Source organism: Spinacia oleracea, chromosome 5 (assembly GCF_020520425.1).
Source record: "Spinacia oleracea cultivar Varoflay chromosome 5, BTI_SOV_V1, whole genome shotgun sequence".
NCBI lineage: Eukaryota > Viridiplantae > Streptophyta > Magnoliopsida > Caryophyllales > Amaranthaceae > Spinacia > Spinacia oleracea.
Window position 1 is genome coordinate 53,456,023 of NC_079491.1, and position 18,064 is coordinate 53,474,086.

At 35.1% G+C, this 18,064-nt stretch overlaps 1 protein-coding gene across 7 annotated transcripts; it reads right to left on the reverse strand.

Moving 5' to 3' along the window:
- Positions 1-1,055: 1,055 nt before the first annotated feature.
- Positions 1,056-17,559, reverse strand: LOC110788438 (protein LSD1). Of its 7 annotated transcripts, none has more exons than XM_021993077.2 (7): positions 17,403-17,559; positions 17,066-17,185; positions 6,582-6,695; positions 2,549-2,661; positions 1,801-1,872; positions 1,489-1,560; positions 1,056-1,399 (listed from the first exon to the last, which is right to left on the reverse strand). In XM_021993077.2, the coding sequence occupies exons 2-7, from the start codon at positions 17,175-17,177 to the stop codon at positions 1,358-1,360; spliced, it is 525 nt and encodes a 174-aa protein (XP_021848769.1). In that variant the 5' UTR covers positions 17,178-17,185; positions 17,403-17,559; the 3' UTR covers positions 1,056-1,357. The 7 variants fall into 7 exon arrangements, with proteins under 7 accessions (XP_021848769.1, XP_021848770.1, XP_021848768.1 ...); XM_021993078.2 differs by having other exon boundaries at positions 2,549-2,658; positions 17,313-17,534; XM_021993076.2 differs by having other exon boundaries at positions 17,313-17,527.
- Positions 17,560-18,064: the final 505 nt, after the last annotated feature.

An 18,064-nucleotide genomic window follows, 5' to 3' on the forward strand; every position in this document is an offset into this window, starting at 1 on the left:
CGACTATATTTTACCTTGAGTGATTTCCTTCAATATTTCTTAAAGCACGTTAAATTCCCAAAATACGTCAATTTATACATATTTTTCACAAGACCGTCCACGTCAGCATGGAATAAAGAAAAGTAAATTTTTTTCCCAGTCAGCACAAAACCGCCAACTCAAATGGCGGTTTTGTTTTAAAGCAAACCGCCATTTGAATTGGCGGTTCAATGATATAAACCGCCAACTCAAATGGCGGTTTGCTTTAAAACAAAACCGCCATTTGAGTTGGCGGGTTTGTATGCATGATACCTCACAACCTGGTGTTTCCAGTTTGCAGCCAGAAAATGGTTGAAATCTAAGCCGGTAATTGAAATAGCGGTTTGGGTTAACCGCTATTTCAGTTGGCGGTTTAGTACCAATTGATAAAAAAAAAATTTAAAAAAAATTAAACCAATTTTGATGCTAACATGAACAATATGGTAGGAAATATGTTATAAAGTGGCAAATTTGGAAAATTTAACGTTCTTTAAGCAATATTAAAGAAAATCGTTCATTTTACCTTACCTATACAAGTAAAAGACAAGATAGGATTAACTTTACATATGTAAATTGAACATAAAGTCAATATGACACATCTAAAAAAAGGGAAGAAGTTGAAAGTTAGAATTTTGAGAGATAGATGCATGCATCGTACGCCTTAAGTAAAATAAAGTAGTCTTGAAAGGTTGATTATATTCTGATCTACAATTTGAACTCCTCTAATATCACTATTATGAACTACGGTGCAACCAGAATCTCTATTACGTCTAGGGCAACCCAACTCTTTCTCATATTTTCTGTTACTTCAGTTTTCATCAAGTATGTTTCCTGTATGTTAAGCCGTTCGGATTGGATTTACTAAAAAGCCACAGGGAAAAGGATTTACTAAAAAATCCTAACAATAGTTAAATTTAAACCAATGTCAATAATTAAAATAAATATCAAATTATTAACCATAAAGCGAACCGTCATAATTTACTCCTCAGACAAACATCAGCAAGAGAAATTAAAGTGCACATAATGATATCGAAATATGGAAGAGAATATGAAATCTCTATTTCATTCAAAGTTTCAAACGACCATCTCCATAATCAGATGTCATACGATACAAATTCGGTTTAAGATTTTACTGTACATATATTCAAATGGAATCCACAAAATAACCGAGATCAGTAAAATTAAACAACCCCTCCAACGAGATTAATAATAATTACAACATTCACAATAAGCACTTAATTGCTTAAAACATATCAAATACATGGACAAACAAGGGGCTCAGAGAAGAATGCAAATCATTAATGTAAATAAACAAAATCAGTTCTGTAGAGAGACTGAATTATTTCTTTTCTGTAGTTACCCCGACAACAACATTACTAACCTGCAGACGTTAACAATAAACAAAATCAGTTCTTGCCCAGGAAGACCAAAGTTACATATAAATTCATGGCCGGAAGCACAGAACATTACCAATTTACCACTTCCGTCAAACGACATAGGGTTCTCTACGACCACAGTTTGAGTTGGGGACTGCGGGATAGACTGCATAATACACAATAACATGGCATTTTAGACATGAATAAATACAGACAAGATGTGTCTACAGATATTTACCAACATTTTAAATAGCAAGAATACAACAAGATAATTTTACAAACAGAACTAGAAGCCATATAATGTTACTAGTTTAGGAAGAGAGATTCATCCTGTTAGATGACCTACAGTCATCAAATAGACTATAGAAAGTCATATTTACTGCTTATTTGCGTTTCTAGCACTTACTGGGGAAGGTGATGATGAGGTAGCTACACCATTTTGTCTATGAATGGAACTTGGTAAACTTCCATTTGCGGTCTGGAGAACACATTAATTAAAAGAATTTAATAAAGGCATATGTTACTTGAATAAAAAAAAAAAAAAAAAATCAGGCACTTTGAATATCAATTGGTCAAAAATCTGATCTACCACTAAACAGACTACAACCAGGTTGACATGACCGTATTTAGCTCGACATCAGATTAGTTTCAGCTAATTTCTGATACAAAATCGTCACAGAAAAACTTTTCCAGAATATTGCAATGTTTCACAGTTTAAATTGAAGACACGTTGATCAGGTTAATGATTTGAGTTCTCCTAGTTCTTGAAAAAAATAAAACAGAAATCAATCAAATCTTAACATCTGGGATCACACAACATAACAATGAATGATGAGAGAGTTGACTCTGAGACAGTGCAGCATTACCACTAGAAGGCACATAATCTTAAATGATTGCAATTTGCAGGCTTCATGTACAATTGCCATTTTTTCATATCATAATTCTACAGCTGCAAAGTTCAGTATGTTGATGGAATTCATGACACGTTTTTCAAGTGGATTTGGAAATTCTAATTCATGACTAAACCTCAACTATAACCCCAATAAAAGTGGGATTTAAATTTCAGTGAAACCAACATAAAGATACATGAAAAAAGAAAAGCACCAAAGAAAAAAGAATCCTTAGCATGGCAACGAGTGAACCGACAAACTTACTCCGACATTTGTGATATATTGACAAACAGCACATTTAACTGACGGAGCTCCATAAGGATACATAAGTGTCATCTGGCAGCTTCCACACCGCACTGTGGCAACCTGGTTTGCTACTACATGCAGAAAATAGAAGGATACAGAGGAAATTATCAACGGAAAGTTCCACACTTAGAGACTTCAATGAAGATGAGAATATCGTTTCAAAAAATAACAGAAAGTGCAAAGTCCAGAATCCAATATGCATAAAGATTTCCTTACCGTGATAAATTTAAAAAAATAATAAAAAGAAGTAGATAATTTAGAGAGGCACATCAAACATAAATTTGTGAGAAGTACTAAGAATCTATAAAGCAGAACAAAACATTCCTCAAAATTGAAGAACTTCAAAGAATCTCAATTTGGGAATGAAAATTCAAACTGACTGAAAAACGAGACAGAAAAGGAATGACATGACTTGAAACAAGATCAAAACACAGCAATCATAAAAAGTTCCACATCAAAAAGTGGCATTAACTTAGCCCACGTCCAGCTTGTTTTATTGCCTCTACTTTATACCTTACAAACATTTCGGAAGGTCCTTTGCTAACCCAATCGACATAGAGAAAAGGTTGTCTTTATAGAATTAAATCCTTCAAACCAAGGAAAGAGAATACCACGAACTTTCACAGTGATAAAGGCTCCGTTTATTCAATGGAAAACATTTTCAAAGGAAAATGATTTTCCACGGAAAACAATTTTCAAGGGAAAACATCAAAGGGAAAAATAGTTTTCCTTTGTTTCTTTCCTTAAAAGAAAAATTATAAAGAAAAAAAACATAGAAGTGGAAATGAGATGAGAGAAAAGGAAATGTAATGGATTAGAGTGGAAAATGTGGCATTCCTTCTTTTCAAAAGGAAAGTTGTTTTTCCCCTAGAGAAAGTTGTTTTCCACTTTTGGGAAAATTGTTTTTCACCCTTAACAAAACAACAAAGGAAAATAGGAAATTCATTTTCCGGAAAGGTGTTTCCGTCAAAACAAAAGGAGCCACAATGTCAGTATGAAACCTTTTTTCCAGTAGCAACATCATGGCCTTCAGTTATTTCTCCTTCTTTTTAATGTTCCCTGTCTTACTTGGTATCTTCAAATGCAACGACAGATGCAGAAAGCTTTTGAATGTTCTACACTGTTAAAGAACAGACCCAAAATGCATTTTACTTGCCCCATTTGGCCTAAAGAACTCTCACAAAAACCAATCAAATGTGGCAAATAAAAAAGAGACAAAAGGTGTACTGAAAATGAAGAACTCTCCTAAGTCGTCTCTCTGATTGTCTCTTTTATTTTATTTTTAAAAAATACTCCTTATCTGTAGCATTGTAGGATCTAACCTGTTCGGCCACATTTTCAAGGAAATATTTTACTGTTGTAAATAGTATGTATAAGTAAAATAATCAGCTTAAAATAAACAGAAATGACGATGGAAAATAACTTCCAATTGTAATAAATTAGACATTCTTTCACTCTAAAAAGAAATTCTTGAAACAATTATTCTAGAACGTATAAGTTGGGTACGGATGTGAAAAGATATTGCAGTATATCCCATTACATTTCAGAGGGTTCTTTTCTAACTCATTCTGTAACCACATGTACTGATGTTTGACAGAATAATATCAATAAAAAGGCTTTCATGTCAACCAGCATAAATCGCCATGAGTTACTGGACAGACTAGAATCAATCAGTCATACGCCTATACAAAGAAAAACCCCCACCCCCCTCCCCACTACAACCCCCCACAGAAAAAGAAGACAATAAGGTCTCATCTCATACACATCATCTATAGACTGTGTTTCAGCAAGAGAAAAACCATGCTCAGGTTTCTAATACTGACAAACGCAAGTTCTATGCATTCCCCTTCTTTAACCTGGATTAATTTTCTAACATTTCGTCTTTCGATATTTTTGGTTACCAAAATATTGATATTTCATATCTGATTATAGTGTGTGAGTCTCGTCCATTTGGATGAACTTACTATGCCTAGCTTCAAAATAGAAGTAGGGAAACCCACCAATATAGAAGTCCAAATAATACTCGACTTGTTTTGACTTTTTGCACTATTCACATAATTCACTTTGACCCTATTTTATTTCTAGTATATGAAAACAAATGTTAGTATATAATATTGTTGGCTTCATCTTAGTATATATATTTTCAAAATATTAATATTTTTATAAGTTTTTATAATATGTAGTTAAAGAAATTGGTGGTCAAAGTTGTGCATTGGCAAGCGTGTCCGGTCAAAAAGGTGGAGTATTAAGGGACGGAGGGAGTACACAAGTAACACCACATGCAAAGCCAACTTTTAGATAATGCAGCACCGACGATAGACCACTTACCAGACAACCAACTGAAACATGTCGGCAAGAAGCAATAGCAATGTAGTAGTACATACCTATATATAATGACATAACTAGTGTGTGGCCCGGGAGTTGCCCCGGGTTTTGCCTTTTATTCGGATTTATTTGTTGTAAATATATTCCCACATAAATGGTGTCGTCGTAGAATAATGGGAGTGACACAAGATTAGTGGCCGATTAGCAACCTTCCCAGGCTGAAACCCCACATCCGAAAATCAAAACAAATTCGGATCCTTTTATTCATCATTAGTTGATTCATTACTCTGGACATTATTAGTGCATCGTACACCCAATGGAACTTGTATACCCATTGGTGGTCCCTATCACATTTTCTCCTCATATATAAGGAGAAAATGTGAGAGAGTTCACGGTGCACCCTTGTGCATGTATATTGTTCTATAATTACTCAACCACAGTAAATGTTTCTTCTCTTACCCGGGGCATGTATTTTTATTTTTGAGGCTTAACCTAGGAAAATAATAATTGTACATTTATGAATGAAGTAATCATTCCCTTTTTTTGTATTCAAATTTATTCAATTTGTTATTTATTGTAAAAAGAACATATATGTTTATATAGAAAATATAATATAAGTTGTAGTTGGTTAAGATGGTAGGAAGTGCCCTAAGGGTGAACCGGGTGCTAACACCAAAAAAAAGATGGTAGGAAGTGCCCTAAGGGTGAACCGGGTGCTAACACCAAAAAAAAAGATGGTAGGAAGTGCAACATTTAACAAAGAGGTCTGGTGTTCGATCCTTGCTACATGTTTTTTGGTTGTCAATGACATGTCATGATGTTGATTAATGGTGATGTGGCGTAATAAGGAGGGATATACGTGACACGTATACGTTCTCAAGAACGCCTTTTAATATATTAGTATAGATAAAGGCTTTTAATTGATTACCAATAGTGAAGTTTAAGGAAATTATATACGGAGTATAAAAGATTGAAGATGAAGGGGGAGTTGTGGAAGTCGAGCAGATTGACGTTTCCTTTGCAAAAAGTGATTATGGCTTGATTTACTCCGTATTTAATTATTTAATTCCTTTAAGTTTAAACCAAAAAATTATGAAAGGAGAATGACATGTGACACTATGAGTGAAGAGAGTGACATGTGGCATTAAAAAAATATGGAAGGAGAATGACATGTGGCATTGTTGTGTTTATGGTGTGGGTTTTTAAATACTAGGTATAGATTACACAATAAGATTTAGAACCACAAATCAGGTCTGGTTTCACTTCTTAAGGCAAATATTTGTGACGAATTCCATGAGTTCCAAACAACATGAGGTAGATCCCATATTCCAAAGAGAAGAAGAGCATCAAGACATTTACAGCTACAAGTACTTTTAGCGAAAGCAAATGAATGATTAAGTTCTATTTTTTTTAAAGCACAAAGAGAAACCAATGCCCCTAGAGTTACACAACACAGGACGAGTTAATGACACTGACAATATTAATGAATTAGTTGCATCTCCAAGATTATCCATTAAGCTATGGATACTCAGAAGTAAAACTAAGAGCTGGCTTCTAAATCTCAAAGAAAATTGGCCTCACTAATAAGTGAGATTGTTCGCCTACGCAAATGGACATTTGTCAAGAAATTCTCCAATCCTCATACAAGTGATACAGAATTTCGTACCTGGAGTCGTCAGATTCACAGTGTGACAGCACAAACACCTCACACTGGTCGCCCCTCGAGTGTACATGAGTAAGGTATGACAACACCCACATATGATCTGGTCCATTTCCAATCCTGTTGGAGAAACAAATCCATTAGATTAATTAACCCAGAAAATGAAACTGCAGCCAAGGAACAGATCAACAAATGAGATGCTATGCAAGTCCATGAAACTGAGCACTAAATTTCCATTCTTTTCACCTTATTTCCCCTTATCTAAACTTATCGAGCCAATCTGAACTGACAAGAAGTTATAATTTCGTAAAAAGACCTTGGTAGGCCTTATCTGAACTGAATGAACATTAATATTAAGGTGAAAAGAACAAGACACCATTCCTGAAGACAATGACGGCACATAAGTATAAATATTAAAACATAAAGGTAATATAAACCTTTCAACATAACACTCCTCAGTCATCTAAAACATAGAATAGAAGAGTAGACTAAAAGAATATAAATCATAATGCCAGTGCAAAAGAAACGATCAAGCATGTACTTCCTCCGTTAGTTTTTAGATGCAACACTTTTATTGTCACGTTTGCCAATGCATTACTTCAATCATTAATATCTATCTTTAATTACAAATAAGTAAAAATTATAATAGTTAATATTCTAAAAATATACATTGAGATGAATCTAACAAGATTCCAACAATGTTTTTTTCTCAAGTAAAAATCCCCAAAGATAATCAAAGTACAGTGTGTGAAAGGTGAAAAGTGAAAATGCAAAACATTTCAACTAAAACTAAGCGAAGGAAGTAACAGACAGCACACTGCATGACTGCAGCCTATTTTCTTGTAAGAATAAAATTTAACAGATGAACTGTCAGCAGATGATACACGATAGAGGACAAGGTGTCCTCAGACTCCTCACAACTCAGAACACACAACACATATTACTAATTAGCCCAGTTCTAATAATTTCTCCTATAGAATAACACCGCTTATTGTCACAAAGATACTAAGTACTTCTATCCAACAGAAAATCACTAGTCAGAAAATTTTCAAGAAAAAAGTGCATTCCTCTCAAACCACAGATACCGCAGACTCGCAATAAAAGCATTCCGCCACAGCAACTTTTCTCCTTACCCTTCCAGAACTCAGAAAGCGAATCTGCAACAGCTCCAAAAATAAGTACAGGGAAAACCCAAGATTCCATACGCACCAAAAAGCCTCCTCCAAATATTACATGCCATCTCACAATGAAGACATGCAAGCAAGACTAGTTATTGACACGACACATAATGCACATATCTGGTGAACCAGGAAAAGGAGGTAACTTGGAGTATATTACATTCAACTCTATCTAATGCCAACGTCCACCCAATCCTCACAAGTCTCCTTAAAAGAAACCCTTGCCTTCCAAACAAATCAGTGAACCGGGAAAAGGGGGTACCTTGGAGGCAAAGTTAAACAACCCAGGAAGGATTTACACAAAAGATGACCAAAATAATCATCAACCCACTTCCTAGATCCTCCACCTCCGATAATTGAACAGACAGAACCATGACTATCAAGATGAGCTCATCTATCTTCCTCTCATGGGAATGTTTCCGCAAGTGAAGAACCCAAATAATACTAGCTTGGAAAGCGGAAATTTGAGCGCCATATTATCTGAAGAAATTATATAACCAAGGAAAACAATTAAGAAAAAACAATGCAATGACTACTCCAATATTAAAACAAACAAAAGAGAAAATTGAGGCATCCCGCCCATTTTGGAGTAATCCCTATTGGATCTGGATAACACGATGTCACATGCAGATTAACGGCAGAACTACTTTCCCAACTAATTTCATAAGCCTTAGTCCTCCTTCAAGCCGAGATGTCAAATCTCACTACATCAGCTGGTAAGTTCTCTCAACACTAACCCTGCACCATAAAATATCCCTCAAAAATTTCTCGAACTTATTCCCATCGGACATAATAAAAAGAGGGAGATAGTAAAGAGAAATTTAGTCCATTTCCGATGGAGCCAAAAATTCATTTAATTTTTTGGTTGTGGGATGTAATGGACTAAATCAAAATGGCTCTTAAAACCTCTTCGCTTCCTTTCCATGAAGTAGAAGATGGTCGTCACGTTGTCACTTTTGGGTCAATTGGAAATAACCTCTATGCAATTGCAGGGGTAAGGTTACGTACACCCGACCACCCCTTACCCCGCTTCTTGCGAGAGCCTCTTTGAGGCAACGGGGTAATAATAATGAATGGATAGTAACGAGAAATTCTAGAGAAGCAAGACTATAGAAAGGTAATTGTCCATCCCAACAAAAAAATAGACCTTCTAACTTTCTAAGTTCCAACATTCACCCTCTTGATATTCTTGAGATAACAGGTTCCAGAAAGAGTTTCAAGTGTGGATTGCCTTTAAGAAGAGTAAAAAAAAGGCAGTTTGTGTGTTTGCGATTGCTAGAGTTACAACTTAACCAACCATTGCTTAGGTTGCTTCTTACTCGAGAAGCTGGCTCAAGGATATGGATTCAATCATAACCCAAAAAACAGATCTCACACTACACTAAACTACTAAAATAGAAAACTCCGCAGAATTTAAATACCAATACACACTTTGATAGATTAATGTTTGGCCCAAAAATCAACGCAAAAATCTGCCAAATTGGGAACTTTTCACGATCCACTTCATTCATCATTATCATTACCCCATTGCCTCAAAGAGGCTCCCGCAAGAAGCAGAGTAAGGGGGGTCGGGTGCACGCAACCTTACGCCTGCAATTGCAGAAAGGTTGTTTCCACTTGACCCAAAAGCGATAACGGGACGACAACAGGAAGACCATCTTCTACTTCATGGAAAGGAAGCGAAGAGGTTTTAAGAGTCATTTTGATTTAGTCCATTACATCCAACAGCCAAAAGAACAAATGAATCTTTGGCTCCATCGGAAACGGACATCTTTTCATGATCCACCTGCCAAAAAAAAAAGCGTCATCTACATATAGTAAATAAGAGACATTGACTTCCTCCATCCCTGGTTCCCTGCCTATAGTCCTCGTTTAATCCTCTAGACGCTCCTCTCTCAAACATCTACCATGCACATCAACAAAATGGTGAACAGAAAATGAGTGTTATGAAACATTGAGACTTGATCCTTTGCCGCAAACCCCGCAACGAAGAAACCGACTTCCTAGGTTCTAATAATTGTGTAAAAAAGCGTAAAGCGCACTAAAACGACATGAGTCCTAGAGCTTAAGCGCAAAGGGAAAGCGCAAGGCGCGCGCTTCATAGAACTGAAACGCACTTTTTTAAGAATTAAAGGTTGTTTTTACTATTATGCATATACTTCCTCCGTCTTTTAATACTCGCAACGTTTGTTAGTTTCACGCATGCCAATGCACAACTTTGATCATTTATATCTTAAATTCTCTTTATGCAAAAATTATAAAAAGTTGATATTTTGAAAATACACATTGAGCCGAATCTAACAAGATCCCACATGACTATGTTTTATCTTATACAAAAAACACTACGAATAGTCAAAGTAGATTATATGAATAGTGGCAAAAGTCCAAACGTTGCGAGTATTAAAAGACGGAGGAAGTATATCTTACTAAAATAACCACAAAAATATACAAACATCAGATTTGCTTCCATAAATATATTACTCTGTGTTTTAACAAAAATAAAGCATATAACATAGAGTTTATCAAGAAGATAGGGTCGGCTGCTGTGGTTGTTGTCTTATGCTAAGGATTAAAAGGAGTGGTCCAAAACACAATAACAACATATAAAAAAATCTTTCAATGTAGAGTAATTAAAATTAAAAAAAAGAATTTCAATGAAGCGTCAAAAAGCGCGTTTTTTGCGCTTCATGCGCTTAAGCGCGCTTCGGCGCACTTAATCACAAACGCTTCGCTCAAACCTAATTAAGTGCTTTGCCCTAGAGCTTCGCGCTTCAGCGCTTTTTTAAAGATTGTTCTATTTACCAAGACCTTAAAATAAGCATGAAACAAATAGCCTTTGATCCAACATCCAACAGACGACCAGTCCACCACCATTCACCACTCCCCCACGACCTTTTTTTTTCTCTTCTCTTCCAGTCTTCCTTTGCTTTCACCATTTCCTAGAAATTTAAGACATAGAAACAATAGGACACGCCATTTTGTACATGGTACAGTGTGAGCACACATACTCACAGCCCACTACATAAAAATCCACCATTTTCATAGTTGCTACTCAACAGAATCATCTTTTGGGAAGACAAGCTTGCAAACCTCTGTTCATTTTCTAACCCGAACATGATTTAACCATTCCTTGAAGAGGATTAAACTAGACAAATATTTTGTTAAAACTAATCAGCATGAGGGCAAGAGCCTTCATATGAAATTGTATAGTACTTCCTCCGTTCTCTTTTAGTTGCAACATTTTGACTTTTACAATATTCATATAGTCTCCTTGACAGGCTTTGATGATTTATACATAAACTAAAATATAGTCCTGTGAGATTTTGTTAAATTCATCTCGATTTATATTTCGAAAATATGTAATTTTTACTTATACGCAATTAGAGATATTAATAGGCAAATATGTGCATTAGCAAGCGTAAAAGTCAAACATTGCAACTTAAAGAGAACGGGGTGATCAAAAGCCTTCTAAAAGTAGTTGGGGTGTTCTTGTCCATCTGGTAACCACAAATTGTCAAGGTGATTTAAGTCTAAAATTCACCAAAAGTTCGAAACAATAAAGGTAGCTTAAGTTGCTACCATAGTTTAAGTTAAAAGAGAGTTATCCATATTGATTAATCTTGCCTAACTATCACATACACAACTACAAATACTAGATTTTAAATTCAAACCCTTAGCCTATTCAATTCCATTAAATCTTCTTAATTATAATACGTCATCAACCTAGTCCTCCATTTGTACTCCTTGTTTGTTCTATTCTACTTCCTATGTTCCCTTAAAAGGTAAAATTGCACACTTGCCTATTTCTGATATTTCTACAAAATAAAAACACTTCCTTATTTGGCATCGTTTATCCACTAATTAGCGATTTTACCCTTAAATTCCACATATCAACCCAAAATTAATTACTAACCATCAAATAACTCCATCTTTATCAGACCACAACTCCTACTACCTTCCCCAACACCCATCCCCATCAATCCCACTGTCCATCCATGGCCCATAACCACCAAACCCGCCGTCACCCATTCACTTCACGTTATCCACAGCTACTAGCCCTTCCTATTTCCCTAATAAACATGTACCTTGCAAGTGTTACAATTTAAACGGAGAAAGTATTACTTATTGTTTTATTTGGAAATAGACGAATACATAGCATTTTCATATACATTGGTTGGATTCTTCACATACGGCTGTTCTTTTCATCATCTAGCTATTCATGATTGGACTTATGCAATATAGATCACAATCAAATGCGTGTGGGATTTGGGGGAGGGGGAAACTATTAAAAAAAATTAAAACTTTCCTGCAAAATCAAATTAAACCAAAAACTAAACAAACAAAACAAAACTCCACCCCATGAAAACTCTAAAACTACTCCCTTCCAATTTTTTAGTTACATTTTGTTTATCACGGTCTCCAACGCATGCCTTCGACCATTAATATATTCTATTACGTATGAGAAAAAATTACTCCCTCCGTCCCAGATTAGTTGTTACACTTTCTTTTTTCGTCCGTCCCAGATTAGTTGTTACACTTCTAAATTAGGAATGACCCTACAATTATTATATTGTCTCTCTCTTCCCACTAAATTTTTTTTGTCCCCACACCCTCTTTCATTCAATAAAAAAAGTACCCACTAATTCCTATCAAATATATTTTTACAATAAAATAAAAATTGATAACCAAACAACCACTTATCACCAAAAACTTTGTGCAATGATAAGTGTAACGATTAATTTGGGACGGAGGGAGTATAAAATTTGATATGTTGAAACTATATATCGAGACAAATCCAACAAAATAACAAGATCTCACATGACATGTTTTGATATTTGTAACAGCTAAAATTCAGATCAAAATTTTCAAACATTTACTACAAAATTCAACTGTAACCAACCAAAAAAATTGGAGTGAGTATCTTATTAACCCTTATTGAGTCATAGTACCCCCACTCACTAACTATTACTATCAAATGCAAGCTCTTAGTGAGCAATACTAGGACCTTTCCTCCAATTGTTCCCTCAACTTCATTTCCTAATGATTTTTATTGAAAAGGGCAGATTTTTCCTCTTTATTTACTCGGGCAACAAAACATCTTCCTCTCAACATGTCTTCTTCCACCTTGTCACATATGAAATTTGATAATTTTATACTACACGACTTTAGCAGAAATTAAGTCATCATAGAATTCAGTTCTTTTTCAATGATTGGGTTGTCGTTGTAGCTTATTATAATCTACTGTGTCCTCCTCTTTGCTTTCTATGTCCACTAAGTGAAATTTAGGATAATCCTTGATGGTCATCAACCTAAAATGGGACCTCTTATCCCTACATGGTCGCTCTTTCCAGATAATTCCAACTTTGCGATAACATACCCCTACTAAGTGATAGCAATAATAGAGAAGGGAAGAGATACATAAATAATCATCAAAGATCCTTGATGGGTGAAAGATATAAATGATGATCGAAAGGTTAGGTAAATGACAAAAGGAGAGGGTAAACTAAATGAGGGAGGTAATTGGATTAACAAAAATCCACAAGGGGATACCCACTGAAAGATTAAATTCTTGATATTAATTGTTGATTGACCAAAATTAATGTGCATATTAAAGCCGCACAAACAACAAATAAAATTCTAATCTAAGGAACTTAGAAAGATATGTCAAATCCTATACGCTTCATTCTAAAGGGGAAATTATAACCTTGTGATTAATATTGAACTATGAAAAGGGCCTACTAAATATTAATGCTTACAATTCAAAATCATGAAAAATTTGACAATCTACAGGTCTCTAAGGATGGCAGGTGGGTACAAATTTGTGGATACCGCACCGCACCGGCCCCAGTGGGGAAAGGATGGGTAGAACTTTGGCGGGTAGTAGACGGGTGTGGATATGAAAATCCATATCCGCCATGGGTAGCGGGTAGGTGATGGAATATAAGCTCATACCCGCTCCATACCCGCCTACCCGCTCCGTATCCAACTGCCCGCGTCCTACCCGTCCGCATTATACCCGCATTCTTTGTTTTTATTTTACAACTTCACTATAGCCCATATTAATATAGGCCCATTTGGATGCAAAACCCTAATTTCTTATTTAGTCACACTGACCCACTCACGCCTCCCTCTCTTCAGTCTTCACTCTTGTAGTCTTCTTTTCCTTTTTATCTCTCCTAGTCTCCTACTTTAGCTGTACATTCTCCGACTACTTCCGTCGAGGTTCATCTTCCGTCGTCCGTGTAGCCCGTGCACCTCCCCCCCCCCCCCCGGTTCATCTCTCACTACCTCAAGGTCAATTTTATCCAGAAATGAGGTCATTGAGTATTCATCAATTGATAATTTTTGGTTAGATATTTTCCATCAATCATAAGAATAATATTTTTATAATAACTTGTTGGCTAGTGATTAAATTTTTTGAAAAACCTATTAAGATTAACAATAAAATAAAGCATACACATAAATTCTGATATGTTCACGGCCGCACCAAATCAAATAAGATAAAAGAGAGGATCTTGTTTGATAATTTATTCATGTTCCGTATTTGAAAGGTAGAAGTTACATATTATTGTTGATCTTTTTATATTACTAACTTTTTATGTTTGGGGGTAATGTTAGATGTAGGAAGATAAATTACTTTAATACATCTAACTAATTTTAGATGGTTGGGTGTGATGTTAGATATAGGGAACGCAAGATTGCTTGAATTCTGCTGGGTTTTAGCTTAAATGTATAATTTGCAGCACCCTGGTTGGTTGATTGGTTTCTGTATTAATATGTATTTGATTTGTCATCTGCAGCTTTCAATTAATGAACTTTCATTTGTCTTATGTTTGTTTATGTTAATTTCTGGTAGTCTTGAAAATCTTTTTTTTTTTTTGCAGGTGTTGAATATATATCCCATGATCTTGAGACTGAGGTTGAAGATAAAGACGATTTAAGATTGAATATGGGAGCGTGCATTGATTTAAGTAATTTATGGAGATGTTATTAATTTGGTATTTGTCGTGTTTATGTAATGTACTAATTTAATTCAGAACGTTCTAGAAATATTGTTTTATTTTTAGTTTGAGAACTATGAGAATATTGAAAAATATGTTGCATCATTGGATCTTGGATGCTAATTTGTTGTGTATGGGCCTATTAGCAGGATATGCTATCAAAAAAATAGAAAGCAAGAATTTATTATATTAGGGATGTCCACTTGGGTGGTGGAGCGGGTACGATTTTAGAAATATACCCGCCTAAGCGGATGTAGATGTGAAAAATATACTCGCTGCAGGTGGCGGGTGTAACTTTCTTTGGCGGGTACGGGAACAGAGGAGGTGGTCCCCGTACCAGCACCGCCCAATTGCCATCCCTACCAGTCTCTAACATGATTTTGGAAACTTGGAAATCAAATAACACCACGTAAACCTAATATGAGGCAGGGTGTGGGGGTTTAAATGACGCAACCTTACCCCTAAACTGGTTTTCACAAAGTCCAACATAATAAAAAAGTTAACCAAATGAAATGTATGTTGCAATCAATAATAAAAACTTTTATCTTAAACTTTGTATAAAGAAGATCATGGCAAATGCAATCAATTGGAGCTATTTAGTGAATTAACACATTTGATGTTATAAATATTTGGATACGAATGTTAGAAGTCATGTTTTGCAAAGAAAGGACCAAAATATTGTTAATACCAATACTCTTGTTTCTTTTAATAATGTACAATCTCGGAAGATAAGAGATCACAAATGGGTAGGAATTTGTCGTATGTTCTTTTTGTGCTAAACATAAGATTCAAGTTCCTAATATGGATGATAAGTGTGCTTCCCGTAGAAGATCCATATGTTTGTTTGCAGAAGTCACAAATCCTCATCGCTTTCGGGGAAAAATGTTTCTATGTGGCATTAATTTGAACTGGACTAACTTCAAGAGCTTAACAACAGGTTCAACGAGGGTGAGCATGGAATTCGCGTCTATATTTATTTTGATATCTCAAGCAATGATTTGGTAAGTCTTTGATTTGGGACTGAAATTTTGTTAAATGACATGCGAAAAGATGCAAAGTTTTCGACAAGTGAACAACCTTAGGTGAAAGTTCTATGATTTGTTGAAACAAAGAAACAGACTACATACAAACTAGTCTACATGCTTTTAAGGCTGACAATGATTCTTCTGGTAGCAAAATCAAGTGTGATAAGCTTTTTTCCTGGATAACTACACCATATTGTAAAAAAAATAGTGGTATGGTGACTAACCACTAAATGATTGTTTAGTCATATTTACTAGGACCTTTTCATGAAAGTTATTTATGACTTATGAGGATGTAATAAATTGCCTCCAAAGTACGAACTCTTATGGGACGCAATTGTAAATTTCATTTTAAAATCTATGTAAACCAACCCCTCCCCCCCTCCCCCCCACACACATACACAATCAGTAGTTGTAATATGAATTGTTAAATGAATTTAGCCTTGGACTTTGTGGCATTTAATCACCCAGCTGCGACGGCTAGTTTAGCCAGTTGTACGTCTTTTGCTTCTGAATAACGTGCATCAGCCGAAATACACTAAAAAGTTTATTACGAGTTCTTGGTTGGAACTTTTGTAATAACTCCCCTCCGATCCAATATTTGGTCGGCCTTTTTGTCCATTGAGCCGATGCCAAAGAAATTCTTATTCCACCCTTATCCTATACAATATCATACCCACCTCCCTACAAAAGCTAGTAATCCCTCCCCCATTCTAGTGTTCCAGCATGAGGTTTCGCTCTTACTCACGGCTCCGGAAAACTTTACCCGCAAAATACAAGTGCTAAACATTTTTGTACAAAGAATTATGTGATTGTGTCAACTATTATTATATTGATTCAAAGAGCATAATTGAATATCTATCATATCCATTTGCCTAGTTTCTGCTGCCAGAAATGTGTGTACCAAACTATAAAATTCATCAGCGAACCTACCTTATTTTCAAGAAGGTTCTCGGAATTCAGAACAGAGTCTGCTCAGTTTTTCACTAAGATCAATCAATCATTAACTTCCACTGTTTTCCAAAAAATATGGTTGCTCGGTTTTTTTTTATCACTAAATTGTACAGAGTATGTGCATAAATGGATTCCATTTCAAAAGCGAACCAATTCAAACAAAGACTATGAACAAAATTCAAAACCCGTTTTAGAATTGACCCAAACATATACAAATAAGTAGGGTACTATGAGGTTTAATTCCATTCCATTGCAGTGTTCTTTCCTCAAGGAGATCCCGTTCCCCTAATCCCGGGTAAAAAAGTCCATAAAGAATACACGTGAAGAGGATGTACCTGCAGGTTGGACAGGAGTAACTGTATTACAGACGGCACAACGGACATTAGGAGCTCCTCTCGGATATAGAAGAACAGTTCTACAACCATTGCACACAAGTTGGCTCTGCATATTTTCAACTGTTGCATTCAATAATCACAACCCTAAGTGAAAAAAACATTCGATTGCATTGAAATTGATCAAAAAGTCCCAATTCCAATTAACAAAATTCCATCAAAGATAACAAACTAAAGATAAGATACATACCCAGTGCGGTATCCCCAAATCAAAACCAAACAACCAATCTGAAATTGAAATCGAAAGAGTTGAACAAAATACAATAGGCAATCAATTTACCTAACGATTGACTCTGAAATTCGATTTTTCTGTAAAAGATTGAATATGTCCCAAATCCTTTTCCTAAATCCTCAATTTGGAGGAAGGAGGGCGGACGAAGGCCGGACGCCCTTTCTTATTTTAATAATTTTTAAAGAGGGATTAATGAAAATATTCTAACAACTAGATTAGATACTGGCACGCACGGATATTAATATAAAAAAATATTTTATCATTTTTGTAAAATATTTGAGTAATAAAAAATTGTTCAAAAATAAAATAGAACACAGCCTAAAAGATTTAGCAGATTTTCAAAAGATTAATAAAGTTATGATATATTTTATGATTTTATAAATATTATTTTGAGAAATAAAATAAATTACAGTTGAAAATTTATATTGAAAATTGAATAAATACGAAATTATAAATTTTTCAGTCACCACAATGAATCTTTTCAATCAAAGTTAACTGAAATAAATAAATAAATAAAAATGAAATAAAAGTTTTGGCGGAAACTTTTTTCACCGGTAAAGTGACAAGTGTCACTCTCGGTGTTTGTTTTTAGTATAACTAGATTAGGTCCCGTGCACGCACGGTTATTTGAAAATTATTAATTGACCATCTTTTTTAACTGAAATATTAATCCCTTAAATCTATTGCGTAATTAATAAATCTCGAACATA